A 26,005-nucleotide genomic window follows, 5' to 3' on the forward strand; every position below is an offset into this window, starting at 1 on the left:
AGCAGGGCCGTGTCAGTCTCACAATCTGCCTGCAAAGGCTGAGGGACTAAGAATAAACTGTGCCTGGGGACTTACCTCCCTGGCGGTCCAGTGGTTAGGACTCCGCGCTTCCACTGCAGGGGGCGTGGGTTCAATCCCTGGTCAGGGAACTAAGATCCCACAAGCTGTGTGGCGTGGCCAACAAAATAAAAAATACGAAAGTAAGGGCTTCCCTGGTGGCGCAGTGACTGGGAGGCTGCCTGCCGATGCAGGGGACACGGGTTCGTGCCCTGGTCCAGGAGGATCTCACATGCCGCGGAGCGGCTGGGCCCGTGAGCCATGGCCGCTGAGCCTGCGCGTCTGGAGCCTGTGCTCCGCAGCGGGAGAGGCCACAGCAGTGAGAGGCCCGCGTACCGCAAAAAAAAAAAAAAAAAAAAAAAAAGAAAGCAAGAAAGAACCAACCGCGTCCCTTCCCGGTTATTACTTTCCTTCTAAACTAAAACCTGTGCCGAAAAGTTTCAAATGCCACACATCAAATGCTCCAGTTGGAGCTCTGCCTCTCTGCAGCTAGATGTCACCTAGAGCGCCAGGCCTCGGGGCAGAGGGGGAGGGAGGCTGGGGCATCTGAGGCCTCAGGAGCCCACCTGGGCTTGTCCTTTCGACAGCCAGGGCTTTCACCTTTAGAAGGGTGGGGTGGAGCCGTGGTCACAGTCCCTCAGCTCTAACTTTCCAGGGTCCTTTGTTTCAGAAATGCGTACTGAAGTCCTCTGAGCAGTAAACGGGAAGCCACTGCACTGGCCCCAAGCAAGGGGCAGGAAGTAAGTCCCCCTCCTTGTCCAAGGAAGAGATAAGAGGCGCACCTTCGGACCCATCGGCGACTGGAAAACAGGGACACTACTGCGTGAAAACCAGCGAGGAGTGAGACCCGGGGCTCGCAGTCACCTGTGCGTTGACTACAGTCTCACTTCATCAGACATATGTATGCAGCTGTTAGATACCTCTACCATCAGATACAATCGGTCCAGGGAAAACAGTAAATAGAGGAAATATTGTTTAAAACACTGTCAGGTGCTTCCCTGGTGGCGCAGTGGTTGAGAGTCCGCCTGCTGATGCAGGGGACACGGGTTCGTGCCCCGGTCTGGGAGGATCCCACGTGCTGCGGAGCGGCTGGGCCCGTGAGCCATGGCCGCTGAGCCTGCGCGTCCGGAGCCTGTGCTCCGCAACGGGAGAGGCCACAACAGTGAGAGGCCCACGTACCGCAAGAAAAACAAAAAAAAAAAAACACAAAAAACACACTGTCAGCACCACTAAACATCCTCAAGGGCTTAACACAGCCTGGAAAGCAAACTCTCCAGCCTGAGTGCACTCCCAGCCTGGGGTGCAAGTCACGAGCTCACTGCCCACCTGCTTGGACACAGTCAGCCTCGGCCCGGCCAGCCAAGGCTGCACAGGTGTGTGAACACACACGTACACACACTTGCACGCGAATCTACCACCATCCCAGCTCTGAGAGGCAGAAACCGCAGGGGAATCCAGGGAAACATTCCCGACCTTTCATGACTTGGGTTGAGATGCAGGAGGCAAGGTAGGGAAGATCCCCATTCCAGGCCTGCCAGATGGAGGCCCCTCAGGAATCACACCTTGGAAATAAATGACAATGAAAGCGGGGAGGCCAGGAGAACAACAGCCCTGAGACCATGGGAACCTGCAGAGGCCAAGACCGCAGCCCCACGCCATCCCTGCCCCATGGCTGACAGACCTGCACACGTGCTCTGCCTGCCCCTCTCTGCGTGGTCCCCAAACGTAAGCTCTGGGGCTGCACGGAGACCCACTGCAGTCGCTGAACCCCGCCCGTTAACGAAGTCGCCTGGTACTGTGTCAGCGTCTCTAAGAGCCTACGAATGGAACAAGCTCCGGCCCTGCCACCCACGGGGCACGCAGTGACAGCGAGGACAGGCAGCCTCACTTCTCCCACCACTCCCATTCCAGCTCCCACAGCCCCCGGGCCATCTCCGGGCGGCAGGGATGTTAGAGTTGAGCGCAGGTCGTAAGTGGACCAACTAACAGCTGGAGCCTGGGAGCCCCCGACTGACGGGTGGTATGGGCTCCTTCCTCCTCAACCTCCCCGTCCATCTCCACAGGCAGCTCCGCAGAGGTCTCTCCACAGATAAGCCAACAGCCCTACTGATGTGCAGTTTCTGGAACAAGCCGAGCGCTCCCAACAGGGCCCAGCCTGGAAAACATTACGTAGGTGTGGCTGTCACTCTCAATTGCCTTATTGTGACACGACAACAAAACAGTCTAAAAATAAGCATAATTGGTCTGTTCCTCAAAGAGCACAGTCTGGTGGCAGGAGCTCCAGACTGCGGGGCAGGGAGGGGATCTAGGATGGACCCGCTGTCCCCCTCGCTGCTCCCGAGACCCCAAAACTCGGTCCCTCCACTGCCAGAGGCCAGGCACCACTGGACGGCCCCGACCCGTGAAATAAATCACGGTTTCTATTTCAGCCGCAGCGACCCCTGTCCTGGCCGTAAAACGGGCACGGGCCGTCACACACAGGCAGGACAGAAACCTCAACGTAAGGAGAAAGTCCAATTCACCCGAAACCAGAAACGACACAACAGACCCTCGCAGGGCCCGGGGCGTGAGGTGCTGCGAGCTGATCCTCCTGAGAGCAGCCTGCATCTGCAGGGCACGCCGAGGGCCCCGGGAGCGGCAGAAGAGTCCAGACGTGTGTTTGAAGCAGAGGGGCCGGCGATGCGAACGGCAACTGAGCTGTTGGGGCCTCGCTGACCCCTAGAGCTGGAGAATGAAGGGACGCCTCTGGGACGGGCAAAGCGCTCCCCGCCCCCGCCCCGCCCGCCGCACATCCAGGACCTCACACCGCAACAGGCACTCTGACCCGACACCTGAAACCTCCTACAGACACCGCGACCGACCACAGACCCGGAGGATGGGACACAGCCCACACCTGACTGTCCCAGGACAGAGGTCAGAGGAGAGATCCAGGGGACAACCTTCTACCACAGAGAGCCTAAACTCCTGGGCACGTGAGCTTCCCCTCAAGAGATGCTGAATGCTGAACTCCTGCCCTCCCTCAAATCTGTTAATATCCCAGATGAATCTCTGGCCATGCCCTGTGAAGGAAGGGACCATTCCTGTTTATTTTGGAAACAGAAGAACTGAAGAGCTGACAGGTCATCTAAACAAACAATTTGAGTTTCAAAGGCTGGTTGCCACGTATACAGGGATTTTATTTGCAAGTTTTATCAAATTGTAACTGACATGCACCAAGTACATCTAACTTTGGAAACTCACCTGAAATGGAACGTCAGCTGGTATCTAAGGTGAAGGGCCTTTCTAGGATTTGCTTGGCGTTAGACGCACAAATCATATTATCACCCCAAAGGCACGCCTGCTACAAATAAAAGTCAGGCTTCAGGGGCCACGGGGACGAAATTCCTGGGCATAAAAGGTGCTGGTTAACACCTGCCACCCAGGAAGCCCAGACTGAAAGGTCGACCTGTCCTGATGGAACCTAAGAACTTAAATCTCCTTCCCAGGGATGGATCTCTCTCTAAAGACTTTAAAGAAAAGGGAAAATGCCACGAAAATCTCCTGCCGTGTGGAAAACTAACTGCCTCCGAAATGCACACTTGTTTGACAGCAAATACCTGGATTCTTCTGCCGAGAACAGTGCGCACGTTCAGAGCTGGGGTTCATCCCTTCCCTGCTTCCCTGGACAGAGGCTGTTACAGCCCCCATCTACCTGACCTTTAACCCGCAGGTCTCAGGGACAACCCCATAAATAATAACGTCGTGGGATTCATCAGGACGGACGGGACGGGGAACTGGGGAAGGAGGTCATGTGGAAAGCTTTCTTCTGAGTCATAATTTAGAAGTGGCATTTGAAACTGTCGGTCAGGGGCTGTGTCCAAACCTCCTGTAGGTGTTGTACGTATGCAGGCATCCTCCGCAAAGGGGTATAAGTGGAGTGCAGGCCTCAGCATGGGCATCTCTCAATCCCAGCTTCTTGGCCTAACTAATAAGTTACTTGCTAATTTCAAAATTTTTTAACTAATTTAAATATTAAATACTAAATTTATTATTTTGTAATTTATAAAACGTATATTTGGATAATGTATGAATATTAAACAAAGTAAATATGAAATTTTAAGCAACATTTTAAAAATATGTATTTCGGAGAGATGAAAGGGGCAAGTACATTTCAAACAAAACAAAACGAAACAAAAAAAATCAATGGAACCCCAAATCGTATCCTCTTCCCAAGGGGTCATTATTTTTTACCCATGCCACCTTAAACAGAAGAAAGTATTTTTCATTTTAAAGGAGAGTAAGATTTCTCACATACACAGCACCCAGCTCTCCCCGCTGGCCAGGGTGGCAGCACCTCCTTCCGGAACAGTTCCTGTCATTGGCGGGGTGGGGCATCCCCAAGCAGGCCACACGTGGCGCCCCTGCTGCCCTGAGCCCGCAGGGTGGCACACACTCACCCTCGCCCCTCACCACCAGCCCAGGTCCAGTGCTGTTATCAATCCCTATTTTCCAGACGAGGAAACCGAGGCACAGAGAGCTTAGAGAAGACGCTCAAGGACACACAGCCACAAAATGGCAAAACCAGGCGTCTGGCTCCAGAGGCCTCGTTCTCAGCCAACAAGCCGCACGTGCCCCGTGACCAGCCTGAAAGGGCTTCACAACACACCTATTACTATCCCGGTACGAAAACACAAGCAAACAAAAAATAGCTGAGTAGCATCACGGTATAAAATACGCACGCTCTCAGATCCTCTGCCAGACGCGACGTGATGTATACGTCGGTGGAAAACAATACATTTCCCGGATACTCTAATTCTGAACCGATTCCTCTGTTAATGATCTACTCCTAAAAGTCAATAACCCACCAGAGCTGTAGGGCGTGGTATTCTCTAGGCGCTGGTCGATGTTAACAGCTAATGTAAAAATTACGATAACTGTGTTACATTTCTAGGTGCTATACAGAATTCAACATTTACTCATAAACCTGAGATCTCAGTTTAAGGATGGGCGGGGGCAAAGCTAAAAGCTCTGTACAGAGACAAGCTCCCTCCCAAGTGGCTCTGCGTGTGTCTGGCTGTCTTGGGAAAAGTGGAGGCACAAGGCAGTTAACTCAAGTGGGGCGGAACTGAGCTGAGGACAAAAGCACCAGGCTTGAAATAACTCCCTTACGCTGCCGTGCACGCATTCTACTCCCGGGGAGGAACACAGGAGAGTCGTGGTGGGTGAAAAAGGGGCGAAAATTCTCAAAGAGGTGAGCATCTTGACCAGGTAAAACGGGACGGGACAGCAGCCCCCGGACACGGGTCATCTCATCTGGTGCCCGCGGCCCGGAGCCAGCCCCAGGCGCACAGATGGGAAAGCCCGCCCGGGGTGGTCCAGCAGGTGCTAGGAGGGTAATTCCGAGCAGAGCTTCTGGGGGCCCACAGTCGCTCTTCCCACCAGGCCACGAGCTTTTCCTGATGCGGCCTGAACAGGACAATCTGCAGAAGAACTGTCAGAGCAAACACTCCAGACAGGGTGAAGCTCCAGCCACGGAGACTCGGGCTGGGATGCTACCTGAAGATGCGCTGCACGCGTCGGAAGCAGACCAAATGGATGTCACCTGCTCCCGGGTAGAGACAAGGCCCCAGAAAAGGCCAGGCTTCCCACCTCAGGAGGCCACCTGGGTCCCCTTTCACCGGCACGCAGAGAGCCAGAGGACAGGCTTGGGGGCGTCACACATCAAGGGCCACATGGACATCCCGGAGGGTGCATCCCAGGTCGCAGCTTCCAGAAAGGGCTACCATGCCTTTGACCCTCGAGACACCTGTACACATGCAGACCCTCACTCCATCCCACCTTCACTGGGTTCAGGCCCAACACGCCTCCCACTGCTAGATCAGAGCCTCACAGCCTGCCCCAAGCTGCCCCGTGTCTTCACATCTGAGCCTCTTTCCAACAACAAGGCAGATTTTCTCAATCTTCCATGAGCGTACACTGAATTAGCACTCTTCAGTCTCGGGGCGGGGTGGGGGTCGGGGGGGTGCGTCCCAAGAGGAAGCCCCATCACGGGCCCAGCTCCCTGCATTCTGACCTCTCCCATGTGAACCCCAAGTGCCTCTCACCAGGGTTACCTGCTGGCACGAATGATGAACAGGTTTTATGACACGATCTTACACTGTCGAGCCACAGTGCTCTCATCCAAAGCAGCAGTACTCGATGTACAGAAGAGTGGGAATATCAGCTTGACAGCAACACGGGTCCAAAGACACCATCTCTATCACGGTGTTGGAAAACGTGAGTATCTGAAGATAATATGGGATGCTCCAAACGGTCTTGGTTACACTCCACCCCACTGAACAAGCAACATGTGGCATCAGTGCCTGTCACTCTGAAGGCTGTAAGTCACTGCCAAGAGGAGGATCCATCACTGTTCAGTAAAATAGGAAGACGGCTTCCTCTAGGGATGCAGACAACTCTGGTTTTCAGGCAACACACTCGCCCGGAGAAAAGCACAAGCAGGGATCACGAAAGGCAGGTTGAGGACGCAGCGCTCGGAATAGCTCGTGGAAATAAACACATATTTGGCTCGGATCAGGAATGAAATGAATCCACATACTACTAATGGAGTTAACTCTTCTGGTTACAGGAATCAAGAGGGGAAAAAAGATTAAGCCCGGGGGGGGGGGAAGACCACTGTGCTCTCCCACTTATAAACTGAAGGTATGATGGTCAACAATTTAAAAAGAAGGAGTTAACCGGGAAATAATTAGAAAATACAGGGTGAAGTAGTGAAAACAAAACACAAGGTTGATTCATACTTGTGGCTTTGGAAACGCATTTGCCCCACCTGGGCCAGCTTACATGCGAGAGCAACCGTAAATCCTAGCATATCCACGTAGTTCATATGTTCTGTCTTTGGGTCTTTTGTAAAACACACTACAGGCAATCATTCTAAAGCAAAGCTATTCATTCTGGCCTTCCTGAGAATCAGCCCCCGGGATTCTAAACACCTTCTTAAATAATGAGGCAGATGGGGCTCAGGGCAATGAAATGACTTCTCTGGGCACCTTGAGCCCAAGTTTGCGGCCAAGACCAAACCTATTCCACTGACTCTGGACGCCGCGCCTTCTCCACGTGGCAACTTAAAAAAAGTCTCCCACGATAAACAGAACATTCCTTCCTGCCACCATCATCGACTTACTCACATACCTGAAATCAGTTTTCAAGGCAAGAACACTAAGAGAAAGCAAAAAAGAAAGAAGTACAGGCTTTGAGAGAATCAGATTAAGATCACGCCGGGACATCACCCACCACCTTGAAGGCAGAAGGACAAAAGGCTTCAGTACCACGAGGGGCTTGATGGCCCGACATGAGCCCAGGAAGCACAAGCTGTGCTGTGGCAGCTGCGGAGTGGCCATGGGGCAGGCGGGATGGGACAGATCATTTCCCCTAAGTCCCAGGTTAGCCAGCAGAATAAAGCAGCAGGCACAGGTACAGCCAGGTCTGGGGGGCCAGGGGGGACCGGGGAGCAGGCAGGAGATCAGTACAAGGAAATTACAGACAAATCTACCTCTCTTCCTGTACGTTTGGGAGAAAGCTGCTTCCTGAGAGACCAGGTACAAAAATCATCAAAATCCTAGATCCTGAAAGGACTCTTGACCTTAAAAACTAATATGGGACTTGAAGACCACCAATTCTAAGCCCCAGACAACGAACACGGGACCCCTTCCAACATTCCCTGACTAGCCTGTGCTTGGAAGCCTCCTGTGACCGGGAACACTTCACACAGGTAAGCGGCCCACCCCTCAGGTGAGAGCTGGCTTGTGGGAAATGCCTGCCTACCTAAGTTCTGAGTCAACCTGGTCCTAAGGCATTGCACTCTCAGTGCTGACTACTGCGTCCTTCTTATGGCTGCTCCTCAAAAACCGGGAGACAAGTCTCCATGCTCCCAGGCTTCCCTTGCAAATTAAAATTCCCCAAGTGTCTTCAAATGAACTTGGCTTCCAGAGTCTTCCAGGAGCCAGATCCGGCAAGTAGATTAGGCATCTTCTGTTAAATGCAAGAGAGGCCAGATTCTCAGAAGGTTGGCATTCTAGTCTGGCAAGTAAAATAACCAGAAAAATAAGATATTCAGGTATCTGGGAGCTGTGGATGAGCGGTGGGCACCACGGAGACAGCCTGCCTTGCTGGGTCCACCCCTCCACCAGTGACCGGGCCAGGGTCTAAGGGAGCGGGACTTAAGTTGCAGGAAAGCAAGTTACAGGTGTGCATCCCTAAGTCCCAAGTCTTGTTACACACAGTTCACAGGCCAACTGGTTTTTCCATTGTTTTAGAGCCCTTGCTAATCGGAGCAGGAAGGTACAAGATGGATCAACACGCGACATCCCGACCCCACCCCCATCAGCTGAAGAAGTGGCATGTGAGTAACTCTGGTCTGTGTGAGAACGAGGGAGGGCAGGAGCTGCGTCAGAGAGCCTGGGGGCATTGTTCACCAGGTCAATTCTCAAGTGTCTGACGGTCAGCAGCACAGCTGAAAGAAGTCCTTGCGATGACAGGCACAGGGGCCAGAGGGAACACAGCTGCCCTTTGACAGGCATCTCAAACAGATGAGTATCCACGCACACATGCATTTGTATTCCACTGGTACCCAAAGGCAGCCCTCGAAATAAAGGGAGTGGTCCTAAGTGTCGACCAAAGGAAGGGCACACGCTAAGTCAGGCGAAACCTTGCACCTGACGAACACACCTGACACAGACCCAGTGCTTCGTAACTATTCTCAACAAAGGACAATATAAGAAAGTAACCCGGGCTTCCCTGGTGGCGCAGTGGTTGAGAGTCCGCCTGCCGATGCAGGGGACACGGGTTCGTGCCCCGGTCCGGGAAGATCCCACATGCCGCGGAGCGGCTGGGCCCGTGAGCCATGGCCGCTGAGCCTGCGCGTCCGGAGCCTGTGCTCCACAACGGGAGAGGCCACAGCAGTGAGAGGCCCACGTACCACAAAAAAAAAAAAGAAAAGAAAAGAAAGTAACCCTCTTTTTCCCTTTCACTCCCACCAAATGAAGTGTACCTCTTCAAATTATCTTCACTTGTTAGATAAGGAGAAGCCAAATGATCCTTTCCCAAGCCTCTGGCTGGTACACCCTGGTAATGAAGGAGGGAACAGAGATTCCCATCCTCCAACCTATGAAGCTGATTTCTTTGTAAGCTTTCTGAACCTTCAGATCCATGAGTGATGTCAGAATTGAAAACCAACCTGAAAATGAAATTAACGAGGCTATGAGAAAACAAAGGGTCAAGATGCATCTTTGAATTAAAACCAGCCAAATGAATAGTTGTGTGCTAAGATTTTTTAAATTACGGGAGCATCTACAGGTTTGTCTTAAGTAAATGAACAGGAGAAAAGAAAACTAACAAATGTGAATGCCTACCTCAGTGGAAATGTATGAGAAACAGAATGCCTGAGGCTGTAACCTACAAACAAGTAAATATCATCACCACACCACACTGGACTCTAATCTGAGCTGAACAAAACCTAGACCGAAAACGATGGTGGGCAGATGGTACTTTCTCTCAAAATGATGCAAAGACAATAATCGCCCTTCCTTTTGCTAATCAGTTGACCTTAATACCAATTCTGTTCATCACCTGGGATATAACTGCAGCTTGCAGCTGTACATACTTTATCTCAATCGTTGCCCTAATAAAAACGTTTTCTTTTACTCACTGTCAGCATTTTAAATAAATATAATTTTTCAAATTACAGAAAATAACAATAGCCTATAGGCAATTTCCCATGATAAACAAAAACCTCATGCCAAAAAAAGTTAAAAAAAAACAAACCTCCTGAAAACCATAACATCCTTTTTAATGGCTGACAGTGGCATCAGTCATATAGATCTGGTGAACACGAATAATTTTTTTAGGAGTTAACTATAGAAATCCCAACCAACTTGCTGGTGGAGAATCTCCTCTTTTCTACCTGGTAAACTCCTACTGATCCTGCAAGACCCAAATCATTTTACCTCTCTGTGAGGCCTTCATTCACTCCTTCCCCTCTTCAAGGACATTTCCTCCCCTTTTTGTGTCCCCCCCCCCACAGTCATCTCAGTTCCTCCCATAAACACCTATTACAAGTCTACGTGCCAAGCACAGTGCTCTTAATTCTACAAAAGAAAGAGGAATAGGACGCCCAGGAGGGACTCATTGACTATTAGAATTGGCAGACGTGCAAACAAGGTTACTGTTACACATTAGGATTAGTGCTCGGATGGAGAAACAGTCATACCTTCCCCTAAGTATCCCATGAAAGTGTGACTCACAGGAAACTCTCCATCTCCCCCAACAGGCTACCGACCTTGGAAGTCGGGAACTGTGCCCTAGTAAGCCCTAGCTCTCTGCTCCACTGCAGATTACACCACAGAAACTCAAATGTTTGTTAATGCAAGAGAACAACAAAAAGACTGAAAATACAAAAAGTGGTACCAGTGCTTTACAGTTGGGTCTTATTCTTCCAAACAGAAGTACTTGATTGTATAACCGACCAGATGGCTGCAGTGGATCCATGTTAAAACTGGAGGATTTCTTTAGCGGATGCACTTTTGAACATCCCTTTGGGGGCAGGATATTCCAAGCCCAGCCAAGCCCAGATCACGAAAGATGCTAATAGGTGACTATGCTGTAATGTGGGCTCCAGCTCAAGAAAATAAATGTGGCAAGACACAGCCTAAGCCTCCAGTGCCTACTTCGAGGGTCTCTGGCTGAGCAGTGCAGCTCTGTCTGTACCCCAATGGGCTGCTCCAACTCCAGGAAAACTATTCAACCTTACGACTAAAACGATGCGGATTTTCCTAAATTGCTACCTAGAGTCATTTATTCAAAAATAAAAACAAGACAAAACAAACAAACAAACCCAACACACACAAGTGAATTTCAAAACACTGAGTATGTAATTGGTTCAAACTGTCTCAAATGAAAAACTTTCAGTTACATCCTTTCTTTAAAACCCTGTCTTTCTCAGCAACGAATCAAGTTCAAAAATAAAAATGCATCAAGTTATTTCAGTCATTTCATTTCACTGTTGCTTCTCCTCTTCCTGAAAGTTTTTATTTTTACTATAAAACAGTCTATCACCCTACACAAATTGAGTGATACAAATCAACGGAATCAAAAATTAAAGAACAAAGCCACTCATCAAAATGTGCTGTCAAAAATCAGCTGTAAATTAGTCATTTAAAGAGCTAACCTCAGTCTGGGCTATCAATGAATTTATTGCTGTAATCAATCCTCCCAGACAGCAATAGAACACCCTGAACACACGTGCGGCCCTAGACTGGCACTGCTGGCAGCTGGTTCCAAGGATGCCGGCAGCTGGTTTCATCCATCAGCAGGCTGGCCGGGATGCAGAGGGCCCTCACCAGAGAGCGACACCCTACAGTGGAATAAATCATTTATGACGCGATCTTTCGCTGTATTACATGATAGTTGTGTCAACAGACTCTGCCCTAATACACGCATATCAGATAACAGGAAACTGCCCTTGATCTGACATAAGGACTCTCTGAAATGCTCTAGGGCTCCCTGATATTGATAGTTCCAAAGCTGACAGGGAGGAGCCACCCTGGAACCTGGGAGGCGACTGTTACATGTCACGGTGGGGGGAGAAAGAGGAAGAGCCTCAACAGACCAATAGGGATTAAAAGGTACGAGAGAGTCATCCAGGAGCTTTCAATTCTTTCATCCTAATGCCTTGAATTCAGATTATAAGAAAACCACAGCTATGGGATGTGTGAGCCTGTGTGCGTTCTTAAAATAAGACTCTAACCGTCTTGCAAAGGTACCTTGCCTAAGCAAATTAACTCTGAGAGGCCAAGTAAATAATGATAATTAATTCGGTAGTCTTTTAAAGTTATTTTCCTATAGTCAATTCAAACTTTTAACAGCTGAAAGAGTGTAACAAAAGGAAAATTTGCCTGATGACAAATCTTCTCTAAGGTCCTTTATACTCGAAGGATGTCAAATTTTGATACAAAGTGGCTGAGATTTAAAACTAGTGACTGCTCCTCCTAATATATAAATATATATATCTCTCTCTCTCACATTACAGGTCTGCAGCGGCTTACCTGTACCTCTGAAATCCAAACAGGTCTGAAAATGGAAGCTCTGTTCGCAAATGTTTAGCAGCCTCGTGGTGGCAAAGCACATTAACCATACCGAGTGTGAATATCTCCGGCTTTGCTGCATCTTGCTAGTGTCTGATTACAGGGTGCTGCCCGACCTCACGGCCAGTGTTCTGTCACACACACCACTTTACCTTCCTAAAATCCAAGTTTTCTAAGTCCTGCAGATCCACCTGGCCCCACGGTTTAAGGCTCTGGGGACCTTCGCTCTATGGACATTCACAGGGAGATTGAGCCCGGGTTCCACTGCATCTGAATGTTACCCGAGAGAATTCTACCCTAAATTCAAAACTTCATTTAAATAGCACCTAAAATTTGCATAATCTGTGTCACAGGAAGCAAATATATAAAAAGTAGAAAAGTAGGATAAAAATGAGAAGACCCAAAAGCCGTGGGGTGCACCTTTTACTTGTAATAGATACAGGCCTTACAAAACTCCTGAGAACGCTGACATTTCAGGTATTTTAGCCAAAGGCAGGTGAAGGAGGTAGTTTTGTGAGTACCTAGAACTTCGAAGTAAGGCCCTAGAGTTCCAACTGTGTGTTCTGTAACCTAGTTCACAAACATTTGGTTTTTCTACACAACCCACAATGCTGTTATGCTCAGATGAAAGTAATTCCACCCTGAAAAGGAATGGCCACAGGGACAAAGCAACCAAGCATTATTTTAATTATTACTCTTGTTATTATCTTGTACAGCCCTAGAGGGAAAAATTCCCATACACTTCACACCTTTACTACTCCAAATCTACTATCAGTCCGTTTGACAGGAAAGGAAACATCCAAACCCCAAAGCTTTTAACTTGTATCAACAGCCACCACAATGAAACACATTCTAAGTGCTGTCTGGGCCGGCTCCCTCCCGCTCCTGCTGAGGTCCCCCTCCCCCTCCTGCCGAGGTGTACCTGCCTGGAACCCAGGCAGCTAATGACTATTTTCTACAAAGCCCCTGAGAACAAAGATGCAAGCCTGCCGTTAGAGGAGGAACCAGCTGCCTGCGCGTCTGAACTTCCACCGAACACAGGTGATGGCAGTGGTAGCTCCGTACAAACCAAGTGTCTCAACAAAACAACTCACATCATTTTTAAATATTTTAAGGGCACGCGGGAAGGGGCTGAGATCATGGCTGGAGTCAAACACGGTGCTTTCTACAGTATTCCAAGGCAGGTTAAAACAAAAGACGTGTGCAGCAAGTTAAACTAGTGCAAGCCCGACGACAGGTAACTTGATGCTACAGAGCCTCCCTCATCAAAAACTTCAGACTTTAACACTACTTGCACATCTGACTGCTTGGTTTTAGATACTTTCTATCATATCCTGAGGCTCAAAGGGAGTGTATTAGAACATGACATCATCTGTCTTCAGTTTACCTTAAAAGTAACTTCAGTGAGGGCAGTGGTTTCTTTGTATTGGCTGGTTTTAATATACGCCCTCGGCAGTCAGCTAACCTGTGAAGTCCGCTAAGGAGGAATACGCTCTCCGGGGCTGGTGGGTTAGCCGCTGAAAAGCTCTGATGAAAAGCCCACATTGCAGTGCTTCAACTATCTCCATCTCTATCAGAAGCAGGGTTCTGGTAATTAGCAGAAGGATCGTTACTAGTGATTTTTCTGTGATGAAATGCCCAGGGGACAATATTCTTAGGCATCCCCCTCACACCCCTCCCCATGAGAAGGACGCAACAACCTAGCCTAACACCCTGCCCCCAGCCTCTTTAGGGCGATGCCCAGGCAGCACGTAGAGAGTTGTTCTGTTTCTGGAGGATTCTGACCCCCAAACAACTACCAGAAGGTCAGCTGATACTTGCAAGAGAGGGTTACCACATCTGCCTCCAGAACCTTCCCTGTTGGAGGTCCAGAGAACTGAGCAGAGTAGAGAACGGAGATTTCAGGATCAGCGTGGGGCTGTGGTTTTCCCTGCCCGTGTGCTCTAATACATTCCTAGGAAACAAGAGTCCTGGCCCAGACGAGCTCTCACCATATGATGCCACTTGGCAGGAAGGCTGTGGGCAGAGACCCGTCTCTGACCACTGGAGTGAACCCTCCCTACCAAAGGGCGAGCGCTGCCAAAGCAGCGAGGACGCATCACACCACTCACAGATGGTAGTACCTACAGTGAGATAGAAATTAACCAAGATGAACACCCCCTCTCCTGGCCACGCAGCACCACCTGCGTGGCGGCTTCCGGGACCAAGCCCCAGCTCCCTGCTGCAGCCCACAGGTATCCCAGCCGGCAAGAGCACGGTGCAGCACGAGCTCACGGGCCCGCTTATGGAGAACTGGCTGCGCCAGCATCTGCGGGAGAAAGGCACCGCTTGGCAAGGTGATGTCTCCCTAGACGGGCTCACAGTGGCTAAAGTGACAGACCCTGAAAGGCACCAACACACGCAGTTGGGAGCAGGGGCAGTCAAGAACTTCCAGAGCTGCGGTATGACTGGGGAAAAACCGCAGTACCGGAGTTCTCTTCCAGCACGGCCACTCGCCGGCTGCTGAGGGCAGGTCCTTTAGCCGTTCCCAAGTCCCGGCGTGTTCTGCCAGGCAGGCCGCTGCGGGGCCCCCGGCCGGTTCCCACCACTGCCCTCCCCTGCCCGGCCGCGCTGCCCACCTCTGCGCGGGGACCCGTCGATGCTCTCGGCGCTGGACGAGTGCGCGTCGGCCGGGGCCCGCCGCAGGCTGCTGAAGTAGCCGCGCGGCCGCGAGGCGCCGCTCCGCGGGGAGGGACCGCCGCCGGTCGCGCCGTCCCTGCGCGCGAAGATACCACTGAAGAAGCGCAGCAGCCTGTGCTCCAACGCCGCGCCGGAGCCCGCGGCCGCCGCCCGCGCGCGCTCCAGCCGCTGCAGGTCGCTGTTGTCCAGCGTGCGGTTCTTGCTCTTGCTGCGCTCCCAGCGCTCCAGGTCCGAGAGCGCGTCGTTCTTGCTGAGCACCTCGCCCACGTCCAGGGTGTTGCGCTTCTCCGAGGCGGGCTGCCCGGAGGCCGCGGGCTCCAGGGCGGCCCCGGGGTCGGCCACGGCCTCGCCGCCCGGAGCCCAGGCCAGGCTCCCGGAGCTGCTGTGGCGCCTCCCGCGTCCCAGGGCCCGGCCCCGCGGCGCCTCGGGCCCGCTCCAGTGCCTGAAGCTGAGGCTGCGCCGCAAGGGCGCGGCTCGAGCCCCCTCCACGTCGGGACTGCCGGGAGCGGGCGAGCCGGTCCCCTCCTCCACTGCCGGGGGGCTGCCGGCCAGGGCCGCGGGCTCCCGGCCGCGTGCGCACGGCCGGAGCCGCCCGAGCTCCAGCTGCCCAGTGCTGCGGGTGCGGAAGGTGCGGAAGTCCCAGGCGCGAGGCCGGCGGCCCTCGGGGTCCTCAGCGCACGCCACCTCCTCCGCCTCCTCCACTAGCCGCCCGGGCGCGTCCGGGGAGCGCGCGGGCCGGGGCCTCCGGGCCGGGCGCGGGTCGGGGCCGCCGGGGCCCGGCGCGCCTAGATGCTCCTTCCTGACCATGGTCACGGAGATGCGGTAGACGGTCTTCTTGGGGGGCGTCCCGCGCGGCATCGCGTCCGCGGGCGGAGACGCGGGTTCGCCGCTGTCGTCCAGCAGGTACATGTCTCCCGGGACCGCGGCCGCTGCGCCGCCCGCCGGGGCTCCGCCGCATCCAGCGCGCCGCGGGCCGGGCCGCACGGTCGGGGCGGTCGCCGCGCGCGGCGGCGGGGAGGGCGGGCGCGCCCGGACAGGGTCCACGCCCCCGGCTCGCCGCGAGGGCCGCGCTCAGGCTGCGGGAACGGCGCCCCTGGTGCCCGCCGGCCCGTGCGCCGCGCGGCCCGAGTGCGGGGGTCCGGGCCCGGGGCGCCGAGCCATGGGCCGGCGGGGCCGGGCGGGCGGACGGTCAGGCGTGGGGACTGTCTCGCCGGCAGGTGCGGTCGCGGCGCGCAAGACCCGTGGCGGGCGACGGCGCCCGCGGCTTCATTGTCTACGGCGCGGGGCCCGCTCTCATCCTCGGGCCTTTTCTGCACAGTTCGGCGGCTCCGCAACCTCCGCCACTCCGTGGGTTCGGGACGCGCGGGCAGCTGCGCCGGCCGCGGGCGAGGGTCTGGCGGGCGGCGGTTTAAAATGGAAATGCGCGCCGGAGCGGGGCGGGGCGGGCAGGGGCAGACGGGCAGGGACCGCGGGCCGCGCGCCCAGCCCGGCTGCCGAGTCCCGGGAGCGCGTCGGCGGCGGCGGCGGGCGCGCGGCTCGGCGGCCAGGCCTAAGCGCCGGGATGGATAGCCGCCGCCGCGCGGACCGGAGCCTCCGGGGGATTGGCGGGGTGGCGGGGGGCAGGAGCGGGGGAGGGGGCTTGCGCCCGCCTGAACCGACACTCCGGGGCTTGGCTTGCAAAAGCAAACAGAACATGGAGCATCTCTCACCTGCGGAAGGTTTATAGGAAGAACCTCTCCTCATCAAGGAGCTTTGAAGGAGCGACTCAAAAGGTTTGTTTTCAAAAGCAAGGTATCTTAGGTACTTGTTGCCCTAACTACAAAGGAGCAAGTGCACCCCCAGGAAGGAGAGAACAAAGAAGGGCCCAGGAAGGCACCATCCGGCGATGGGGGTGCGGTTCACACCAGGGCCCTCCAAGTGAAGGACCGTGCAGTTTCACTCCTAGAATAATATTTTGGAGTATTTTTCCAACGGGTGGGGGAAAACTGCTGACAGGCAGGCATTTGCTGTCTTGGATAACAGGCCAGAGAATACAGTGGCTAAGAGCAGAAGAAAGAAGGCTGCCTGTCCCAGCCCTGCTTGTCCATTTCCTTCCTAGAGGGCTCAGTTTTTACACCTGTCAAGTGGGGATGGAAAAGAAATACAAAAACAAAAACCCAGTACCTAAACGCTGAGCGTTCTTGTGAGGACTGAATTAGCTGAGACTATGTGCAGGCATTCTGTGTTAAGTGCTAAATACTTACCATTAGTAATTTTTTTTAATCAACAGGTTGTTTTTGTTTTTAAATATTTATTTATTTATTTTGGCTGCACTGGGTCTTAGTTGCAGCATGCAGGATCTTTTAGATGCGGCATGTGGGATCTAGTTCCCCAACCAGGGATTGAGGCTGGGCCCCCTGCATTGGGAGCGCAGAGTCTTGGCCGCTGGACCACCAGGGAAGTCCCTTTACCACTAATATTTAGTGTTGATTTTTCTCCCATCATTTTCCCACCAGCTACATCTTGGCACTGCAGATACTGGTTCTTCATATTATCTGATGCAGCACTATATTCACACGTACTTGATCAACACATTAGTTCTTCATGATGTCCTGAACATAGATCTCTCTGTTTAAAAGCTTCAGAAGGAAAATGTGGTAAAGACAACGTCCACTCATCAAACCGGATGCCTTTACAGCCTTCTCTAGGCCTGGAAATGCCAAAGACTGAGAGGCTGTTTCTAAGAAAAGTGCTCGAGGCCAGGCCAGGTGTGACGCTGGGATTAGACAGCTGTTCCCAAGTGCTGATTTCCCTTCTTTAATCTCTTAACAAGTAATTATGGGGCAACTATTGTGTTTGTGGCACTGAAAAGGATATGAAGATGAATCGTGAGGTCTCTTACGAAGGAGGTTATAACCTAGGAGATCTGGATTTGACCTCAGAGTGAAATGAAATATTTGGATTTGATGAAATAAACCAAAAGGTGGTTGAGTTTATTTTTAAAAAGAAACTTTGTGGCATACAGGATTTTTAGGGCAGTGAAAATACCCTGTATGATATCATAATGATGGATACGTGTCATTACACATTTGTCCAAACCTATAGAACGTACAGCACTAAAAGTGAACCCTAATGCAAACGATGGACTTCAGCTGAGGATGACGTGTCAGTGTAGGTTCATCAGTTGTAATGTATCACTCTGGCGGGGTATGTTGATGGTCCAGGATGCTCCGCATGTACTGGGGGGTGGGGCGGGGGGGAGGATGTGGGAATTCTCTGTACCTTCTTTTCAATATTGCTATGAACCAAAAACTAAAAAATAAGGATTATTTTTTTTTAAGTACTTTAAAACACACTTGACCACCCTCGGTGGCTCTACCTGGACACAAAATTGCCACTGTCACAGGCTCACAAGCTCCATCCACCTGCTCTTGGCACTAAAGGATTCAGGACTGTGTCTCTCACATGTCCTCACTGCAAAGATGGGGACCCCAGGACAGATCAGTCTTACCTTTTGAGTTTCAATAAAAAGCCCCCTTTGATGAGACACACAGATCACCAACTTCTAGACCTAGAGCCAGGCAGGAATCATCATCTATCAGAATGAGGTTTCTAGAACCCACAGGTTAGGGGAGTGTAAAGGCTCAGAGAGGGTGTGTGCTTTCCCCAAGGCTACACAGCTCATGGCTGAGAGCTAAACCTGGGGTCACACCGCCTGTGCCCATTTCCAAGCTTCAACGTCATTTCTTGTGTCAGCGTTCTGCTTTGTGGACATCAGAGAGAGAAACAAGTGTGTGACTATTACTGCATTTGACACTAATTGAACACAAATGATGTCTCAACATCTCAGCAAGTTTTCACTTATTCCTTTTTCCTTTTGTTCATTTATTCATCAAACATATATATTGAGCATCTACTGTGGCACTCCGCAGTGAGAAGGCAGAGTCTCTCTGTCCTCCGAGAAGTCACAAACCTGTGAAAGACGCTGCAGTTCTCAAGGCCAAGTGACGTAACACACAAAGACAGACAGGAGGATGAAAGGGTGGTACAGGGCAGGGCCCAGCATGGTCTGATGGACGAGCACCCAAAGAGACAGTAAAAGCCTCCAATTTTACAGCTGTCGAGACTTAAAGGTCCACCAGGGTCTATAAGCAGAGAAACTGAAATTCAGCAATGCAGAGAGACCAGGATCTCTGTTAGGACCAGAATCCAAGGCCCTAACTTAGCCTGGCATCCATTCTCACTAGTATTTGAGACCACGGCAACTTCCAAACATTGAGACGAATTTTAATATGAAATCAGCTGCCCCATAAGATATAAAATACATCTTGTTATCGTGGGCATTCACAGAGCCCAAGGAGGGGAAACAGCATTTCTTTTTTTTGTTTTTTTGCGGTACGCGGGCCTCTTACTGTTGTGGCCTCTCCCGTTGCGGAGCACAGCACAGGTTCAGCGGCCATGGCTCACGGGCCCAGCCGCTCCGAGGCATGTGGGATCTTCCCGGACCGGGGCAAGAACCCGTGTCCCTGCATCGGCAGGCGGACTCTCAACCCCTGTGCCACCAGGGAAGCCCAAAACAGCATTTCTTCAGAACTCAAATACTGAACTGTGAGGGTCCTTCCAGTCACTCCGCGGCTGTCTGGAATCCAGCCCGGGTTTTGCACTTTGCCGCCCGAAGATGCAGGCTGCAGAGTAGAAGATTCCATTCTATCCACCTTAGATAACTTGGCATCTTCGATGACACTGAACAAGGAGACCTCTTTCTGCTACAGCCGGTGGTGTTCACTATCTTCCAATGCTTTCTGCCTCACAAGTAGCACCCATTTTCCATACCCATCGTAACGATTCCGTGTGAGGCCTGATCGTCTGCACTGAAAAACCCGGGAGAATGGCCTCTCCCTACTGCCCTGGATACATGGGCTCTTCCGATGCAAAGAAGACAGAGAGAGGCTCGGCCAGAACCTGCCCCTCCAAAATAGAAATCCTTTCTCACAGCCAGACCTGCCTTTGAAAAATAAAAAATAATCATACTATATGTGTTCAGGTGGGTAGGACTGCTTTATCTTCCTGTTGCTTTGGAAAGCAGCCCTGCTAGACCATTACCTCTTGAATTTTTCCATGCCATGGAGTATATCTGTATCACCATTTTGGCTTTAAAAAAAAAAAAAAAGAACGGAAGACTGTAGTGGATCTCACTGCCACATCAAAACCGCGCAGCCGGCAGGCAAGCAGGCAAAGCCTTGGCACTGCAGAGATGCCAATGTCAGAAAGGGAAGGACCACACGGGGGGTCCAGGAGAGGGGGCCGGCCCTACCTACGCCCCCACTCATCACCTCGGCAGCTGGCTTCCCTCCCCCAGCCTCAAGTTTATGAGATCCTTTGGCCACCCTCCCACGACTTCCCTGTCCCGGGCCATTTCTAGCTGCCCGTAAATTAAACATCCTGCGTGAAAATACTACTTTGCAAGCTTTCCTAGAGCTGATCAGCCTTGTTTAAAGGAAACCCCTGGTAGTCAGCAGAGCCATCTGTTCCACAAGCTGACTTTCCAAGCAGCAGAACGTGCCAGCCAGGCATCACATTTACAGTATCCTGGCAGAACCACATCTGTGGGCAACAGAAACCTGCAACCCGCTGACCGTGCCCCGGCCTCCGCACACCCGCCCCAGGAGCCATCAAAGGATCCCTCCTCCTGTCACGGGACATGGGACAGCCTCTTTTCTGGCATCAGGTTGACCGACAGATACAAATAGGAAGCAAGGAAAGACATGTATGTTTTCCTAACAATTTCACATTTTACCTTTTGGCAGAAGACTCGAGTCAGACCCTTGCGGGAGGAAGGGTTTCTGACCTAAGATCTACTGTGATGCTCAGCTTCTGCAATCACCCTGCCTGGGCTGAACTCATCAGGGGCCCCATTTTCCCTCATTTTATAAACCGCAGGTTCAAGTGGAACTCAACTGAGAGGCCCTTGAGTCACAGAAGGACAAGGCACGTGCTCAGTCCCTGGGGCGAGGGCATTCAGCAGAAGAAAGACCACAGGGCGCCTCTGAGCACCTACGTCTTAGCGGCATTCTTCCTCAATGACCGACAGCAATGCGGTCACTGCCAGCCGAACGACGGGACCGTGGGATGTGTACGGAAGCACAGACATCGCAAGGCAGCGCCTGTGCTCCACACGCTTCAGTTTTAACAGGAAGCCCCAAGGTGCGGCCTCAACAGGCAAGACAGCCACACTCCAGGCGTGAGAGTGAGGAAACCGGGTCAGCAGCTACTGATCACAACTGAACTTGGTGTGACCTCAGAAGAAAGGGTTTTCTCAATCCACTGCCCATCCGAAGGCATCCTCAGATCTGAGAATCAGGCAGTTTTGTCCCCATGGAAGCCAGACAGCTGGGTGCCCCTACAGGTGGGCCGGGGCAGAGGAGGGGCCGGAGACCCACGCACCCACCCTCAGCAGTAGCTCAGGTCCAGCTCAGGATCCTGCCAGCAAAGGTTTCTCTGGGGGGGCCCTCCTGCGGATTCCAGGTGACAGGTGATCGCTACCAGATGCCGGCGGTCGGCACCACACCTGTGCGGGGCAGCAGCGTGGGCGCTCACACTTGACTTGCAGACGATTTCATGTCGAAGGTGAGTCAGGAACAAACACCCTGACAGTCGGTGGACCTCTGACAGCGGAGGTTGACAAGTGTCACAAATAACCACCAACCAGAAGAAAGTGTTACATGTGGTAAGAAGAAGGTGGGGAAGAGGAAGGCAGAAGATTATTATTTCTACCTGAAACACTCAAAAAAAAAAAGGTTTCCGAAAGGGAAGCGGTATCTGGCCTTCATCCAGAGCAGGGTGTGTCCACCGCAGCGCTCTGGGCTTTCTGGGCATCGTAGGGTGTTCAGTTAGCAGCATCGCTGGCCTCTGCCCACTAGATGCTAGGAGCACCACCCCCGCCCTCCCCGGTTCGGCAGATACTGGCAAATGTCTCCTGGAGGCAAAATGCCTCGGGCGGGTCCAAAGGCACTGGCGAGACACACCCACGTGAAAAGGGGACTAGGGGTTCCCGTCTTCTCAGCTTTTCATTTTACCATTTTAATAATTCAGCCAGTCCTGCCTGCCTCTGGTTGTAGTAATGGAAAGCTCCAGACACTCTCTCTAAAAAAAGAGAAGCAATGATTTCCCGTAGTCCTTCCCCAGATCCGAAGAACAGCAGGAGTTACAGAGGAGGCCACGACTGGTCCTCATTCTGTGACAGACACGTCATCAGTTACAATTAGTTAAAATGAATAAGTATCATGGATGTGATTAAAACGCTGGAAAGGAAAAAACTGAAGTTCTGCCCTATCTTATTTAAAATCCAAAGCAATGTTGTATTATTTTAAATCAGAAAATGTCCGAAGCAAGATGCTTGGAGACTTGGACCCAGGACTGCCTTCCAGCACTGCCCAGGTGTGGAAAGAGCACCTGAGGGCACGTGGGATCTCAGCTCCCGCCACGAGCCCCTGCAGGGACTTGTGCGCAGGCCTGACAGGCCACAGACCAAGGGCTGGAGGTACTTTGTCACACGGTCCGCTCCTGCCTTAGCTCAGGGTGATATCACTCCATCCTTTGCAAATGGGAACCGCTGTTTAAATTACAGCAAGCTACAGCTGGAAGAGATTTTAATTTGACCCATTTCACAGATATAGCAGCGGACTCCACGGGAAGCCACCTGCCCGAGGCCAAAGGGGAAGAGCAGAGGAGAGGGCCGTCCACACAGCTGGAACAGGAGCCCCTAGGAAAGCTCACAGCCACTTCAGCAGCCCAGTGAGGCGCAGTCCTGATTTCAAAAGGATGCCCCCTGTCAGTTACGAATAGATTCTCACTCCCAAATACAGGAATGTGTCAGAAACATCTTCCTGGGCTTCCTTGCTAAGTGTCAGGCAAAAGTGACTTAAGATGCTGATAGAATGGAAGCCAAGCCTCCTCCCTGTCACTTTATGGAAACAAATGCCAACACCCCATGGAGTGACAACCAGAGCAGCTCCCACCTACGGTCACCCTTGCGATGCCAGATACTGCGCTGCAGCCGGGGCTCCCCGCAAGGATGCTCCCCTTTTCCGGCCTCCAGCTCTCTGTGGCAGTTCAGCTGATGAGTCAGAAGGATTTAATCAAGGGCAACACACAACTCTGCACCTGTCCCCTGAACAGCTGCAAAGAGGCTCTGGAATTTGTGTGGAGAAAACCCAAGGAACTCCTACAGATTACCTAATCCTCCCAGCCTTCGAGTGCATGAGGGGCCGAGGGGCTGGGCTGATCTGGTAACATTTTCCTCTGCAGGATCCCCCAGAAGGGATTCCCCTAACAATAAAATCTGCCCAATCGTTGACAATCAAAACCCAGGGAAGAGCCTTTCAGCCGGAACTGCCATCTTCCAGTAATTCGCCAAAATGACCAACACAAAGGGAAAGAGGAGGGGCACCGGCTACACGTTCTCTAGGCCTTTTAGAAAACATGGAGTTGTTCCTTTGGCCACATACATGCGAATCTACAAGAAAGGTGATAATGTAGATATCACGGGAATGGGCACTGTTCAAAAAGGAATGCCCCACAAATGTTACCGCGGCAAAACTGGGAGAGTCTGCAATGTTACCCAGCATGCTGTTGGCATCACTGCAAACAAACAAGTTAAGGGCAAGATTCTTGCCAAGAGAATTCATGTGCATATCGAGCCTATTAAGCGCTCTAAGAGCCGAGACAGCTTCCTGAAACGGGTGAAGGAAAATGATGAGAAAAAGAAGGAAGCCAAAGAGAAAGGGACTTGGGTTCAGCTGAAGCGCCAGCCTGCTCCACCCAGAGAAGCACACTTCATGAGAACCAACGGAAAGGAGCCTGAACTGTTGGAGCCCATTCCCTATGAATTCATGGCATGATGGGTGTAAAAGAAAATAAAAGACCTGGACTGTAAAAAAACAAAAAACAAAAAAACACAGGGAAGAGTCTGATACGGACCCTCCTAACAGCCTGTGGAGTAAAAACAAAATACCAGGAGCTGTCGAAGAGCAGCCACCTAAGTGTGTGTGACGACAGCCGGACGTTTTCCAGGCTGGTCTTTAGATCCACGACCCCCAAGATGCGTAAAATCCAGAACTTCTGTGGAACTGACGATCGAGTACACAAATAATGCCGTGGGAATTATTATCTGCACTGTTAACAGAGCTCACCGTCAGGAAGGGCCTGTTTGAACACGAGTTATCACTACTGCATCCTGTGTGGGATCTGACTGCAGAGATATCTGGAAATCTTTCATCTGTGCCCCGGGGACTTGAAGGTTTGATATATTTTTCTCTAAGGGCTGAAAACAGCATGTGAAGATGCCTGTTCGAAGCCCAAATCCCCCCTCTGCCCCAAATCCGCAGCGAGAGACAGGTGACCAGCCTCCTGCCTTCGTTAGCCAATGTGTCACCAGCTCCGTGGTCCCCAGGCTCGGAGGATAAACGCTCCACGGCGGCTGATGGCAGCAGCCAGCCCCTTGGTAGTTACAGTTTGCATTAGAGCTCTGGGGACAGAAGACAAGTGGGTCGCCGGGATGAGTTCTGACGCAGTAAGATGGAATAGAACATCTACGTCTTCTCCTCATCTGCTTGCCACACACTGGTCGTCATCAGCCAGTGCACAAGGAGCAGGGGCGAGGGGTGAGGGGTTCCTGGAGCAGGAAGGTGGGAAGACAGGGGGGCGCAGGGGGAAGGCAAGGCTGGGTCTCTAGCCCAGACAACTAGGGCAGCTCTGAGCTTCTTCACCTAGTTACGGTGGTGTCCTACGCTTGCCTCCTTTCAAAAATCACCACCAACCCCAGGCATGAAAAAGGATGGACCGAGGGGGGAATGATAAATAAAGCGGCCACGGCCAAACAACCCACAGGACTCACAATCTTTACTGACTCTCCCCTCCAGCGTCATCGCTGTTCCCCCAGGAGCGCTGCTAACACTTCTGTGATCTACCTGGCAATGAACCAGCACAAGACTTTCCAAATTTGGAAAAGGAGGTGCGTGACGCCTAACCTGCCAGCTCTGGGCACCACTGTGGGCGGATCTAGGGCAGCCTGAAAAGCCTCTGAACTACAAAGTCATATAACCACCTAAGACATGACTAGTTGGCTCCGCAACAGGTGATGGCGGAGCTGGGGTTCAGGTGCCATCCCTGGGTCCCTCTTCTCCTGTCACTCTGTCACAGCCACTCCACCCCAAGGGGGGCGGCCGGGAGAACCAGGGCACACACACCTGCCTCCTCAGCCCCAGTGGCCTTGTCCTTCACTGGCTTCCAGAGGCTCCTCCCACGGCCACACCCAGAGCTAGCGCTGTCCTACCATCCTCGTCTCCAACAGCTGTTCCTCTGCCCACAGCCCTCCATGCCGGCCAGCCTCTCCTTCCAGAACTGCGCCAAAGCGGTTATTTTAACGGAGCCTCTCCTTCCCAATCCTTCAGATCCTTCTGTATCCGGCAAAGGCCGAGACCTCTCATTGTCTACACCAGCCACGACCCTCCCAGCCCCTGGTGCCTCGGAGAACCCTGCTCCTGCGCTCCCCACAAAGCTGCGTCCATCCAAACTCCACCCCACTGGACCGACGCTGCTCACAAGGTGTCCACGGCCCGGCAGCACGTGGCGCCCACCCGACCCTCTGCATCTCCAGGAGGCTCTCGTGCAAGCTCAGGCGTGGAGGCACCGGGCCCACTGCAGATGCTCGCACAGCAGGAAGGGCTAGATGCCAGCATCCTGCAGCCCTGGGCTCCCACCCACCCTCCCCATTCCAACTTTCCGGGCCGACCGCCTTCCCTGAGAACGCCAGGGCACCAGGCCCTCTTACGAAGACTTCGGGCCAGCGTTCAGGGCGGCCTCACTCTTGACCCTCACAACCACACCCACGTCTCCCGCTCAGAGTTGGCAGACGGACCCTGTACCATCCATCACAATCGTGTTCTCTCCTTCGGCCAGGCCAGCCCATGAAAATGCTCAATTATCTCCCATTTAATAAGAAACAGGAACAAGAGCCTCTCCTCCATCTGCGTGCCCTTGGCCTCTGCCAACGTCCTCCCAACTCTCCTTCCTCCCTCCATTTCCCCATCCTCTTCATCCTCCCCCGGATTCCCAGAGCAGGCGGGCCTGGCTGCCCCACGCCCCGGCTTAGCCCGCTCTCGGGCAACCAT

General features: G+C 52.6%; 2 protein-coding genes across 13 annotated transcripts in view; one reads left to right on the forward strand and one right to left on the reverse strand.

Moving 5' to 3' along the window:
* Positions 1-26,005, reverse strand: part of AGAP1 (ArfGAP with GTPase domain, ankyrin repeat and PH domain 1) — a 555,489-nt gene that overhangs the window by 384,960 nt on the left and 144,524 nt on the right. For 7 of the 12 annotated variants that reach the window (XM_073807080.1, XM_033859480.2, XM_033859477.2 and 4 more), the window contains exon 1: positions 14,795-15,903. The exons of the other annotated variants lie outside the window; for them this stretch is intronic. In XM_073807080.1, the coding sequence (XP_073663181.1) occupies positions 14,795-15,764 (970 nt within the window). In that variant the 5' untranslated portion in view covers positions 15,765-15,903. Of the gene's footprint in view, positions 1-14,794; positions 15,904-26,005 lie in introns of those variants that run through there. 12 annotated transcript variants of the gene reach the window in all.
* Positions 21,443-24,485, forward strand: LOC117312921 (large ribosomal subunit protein eL21-like). Its single transcript, XM_033859486.2, has one exon. It carries the CDS (start codon positions 23,252-23,254, stop codon positions 23,732-23,734), a length of 483 nt encoding a protein of 160 aa, XP_033715377.1. The 5' UTR covers positions 21,443-23,251; the 3' UTR covers positions 23,735-24,485.

Source organism: Tursiops truncatus, chromosome 7, assembly GCF_011762595.2.
Source record: "Tursiops truncatus isolate mTurTru1 chromosome 7, mTurTru1.mat.Y, whole genome shotgun sequence".
NCBI classification, from domain to species: Eukaryota; Metazoa; Chordata; class Mammalia; order Artiodactyla; family Delphinidae; genus Tursiops; species Tursiops truncatus.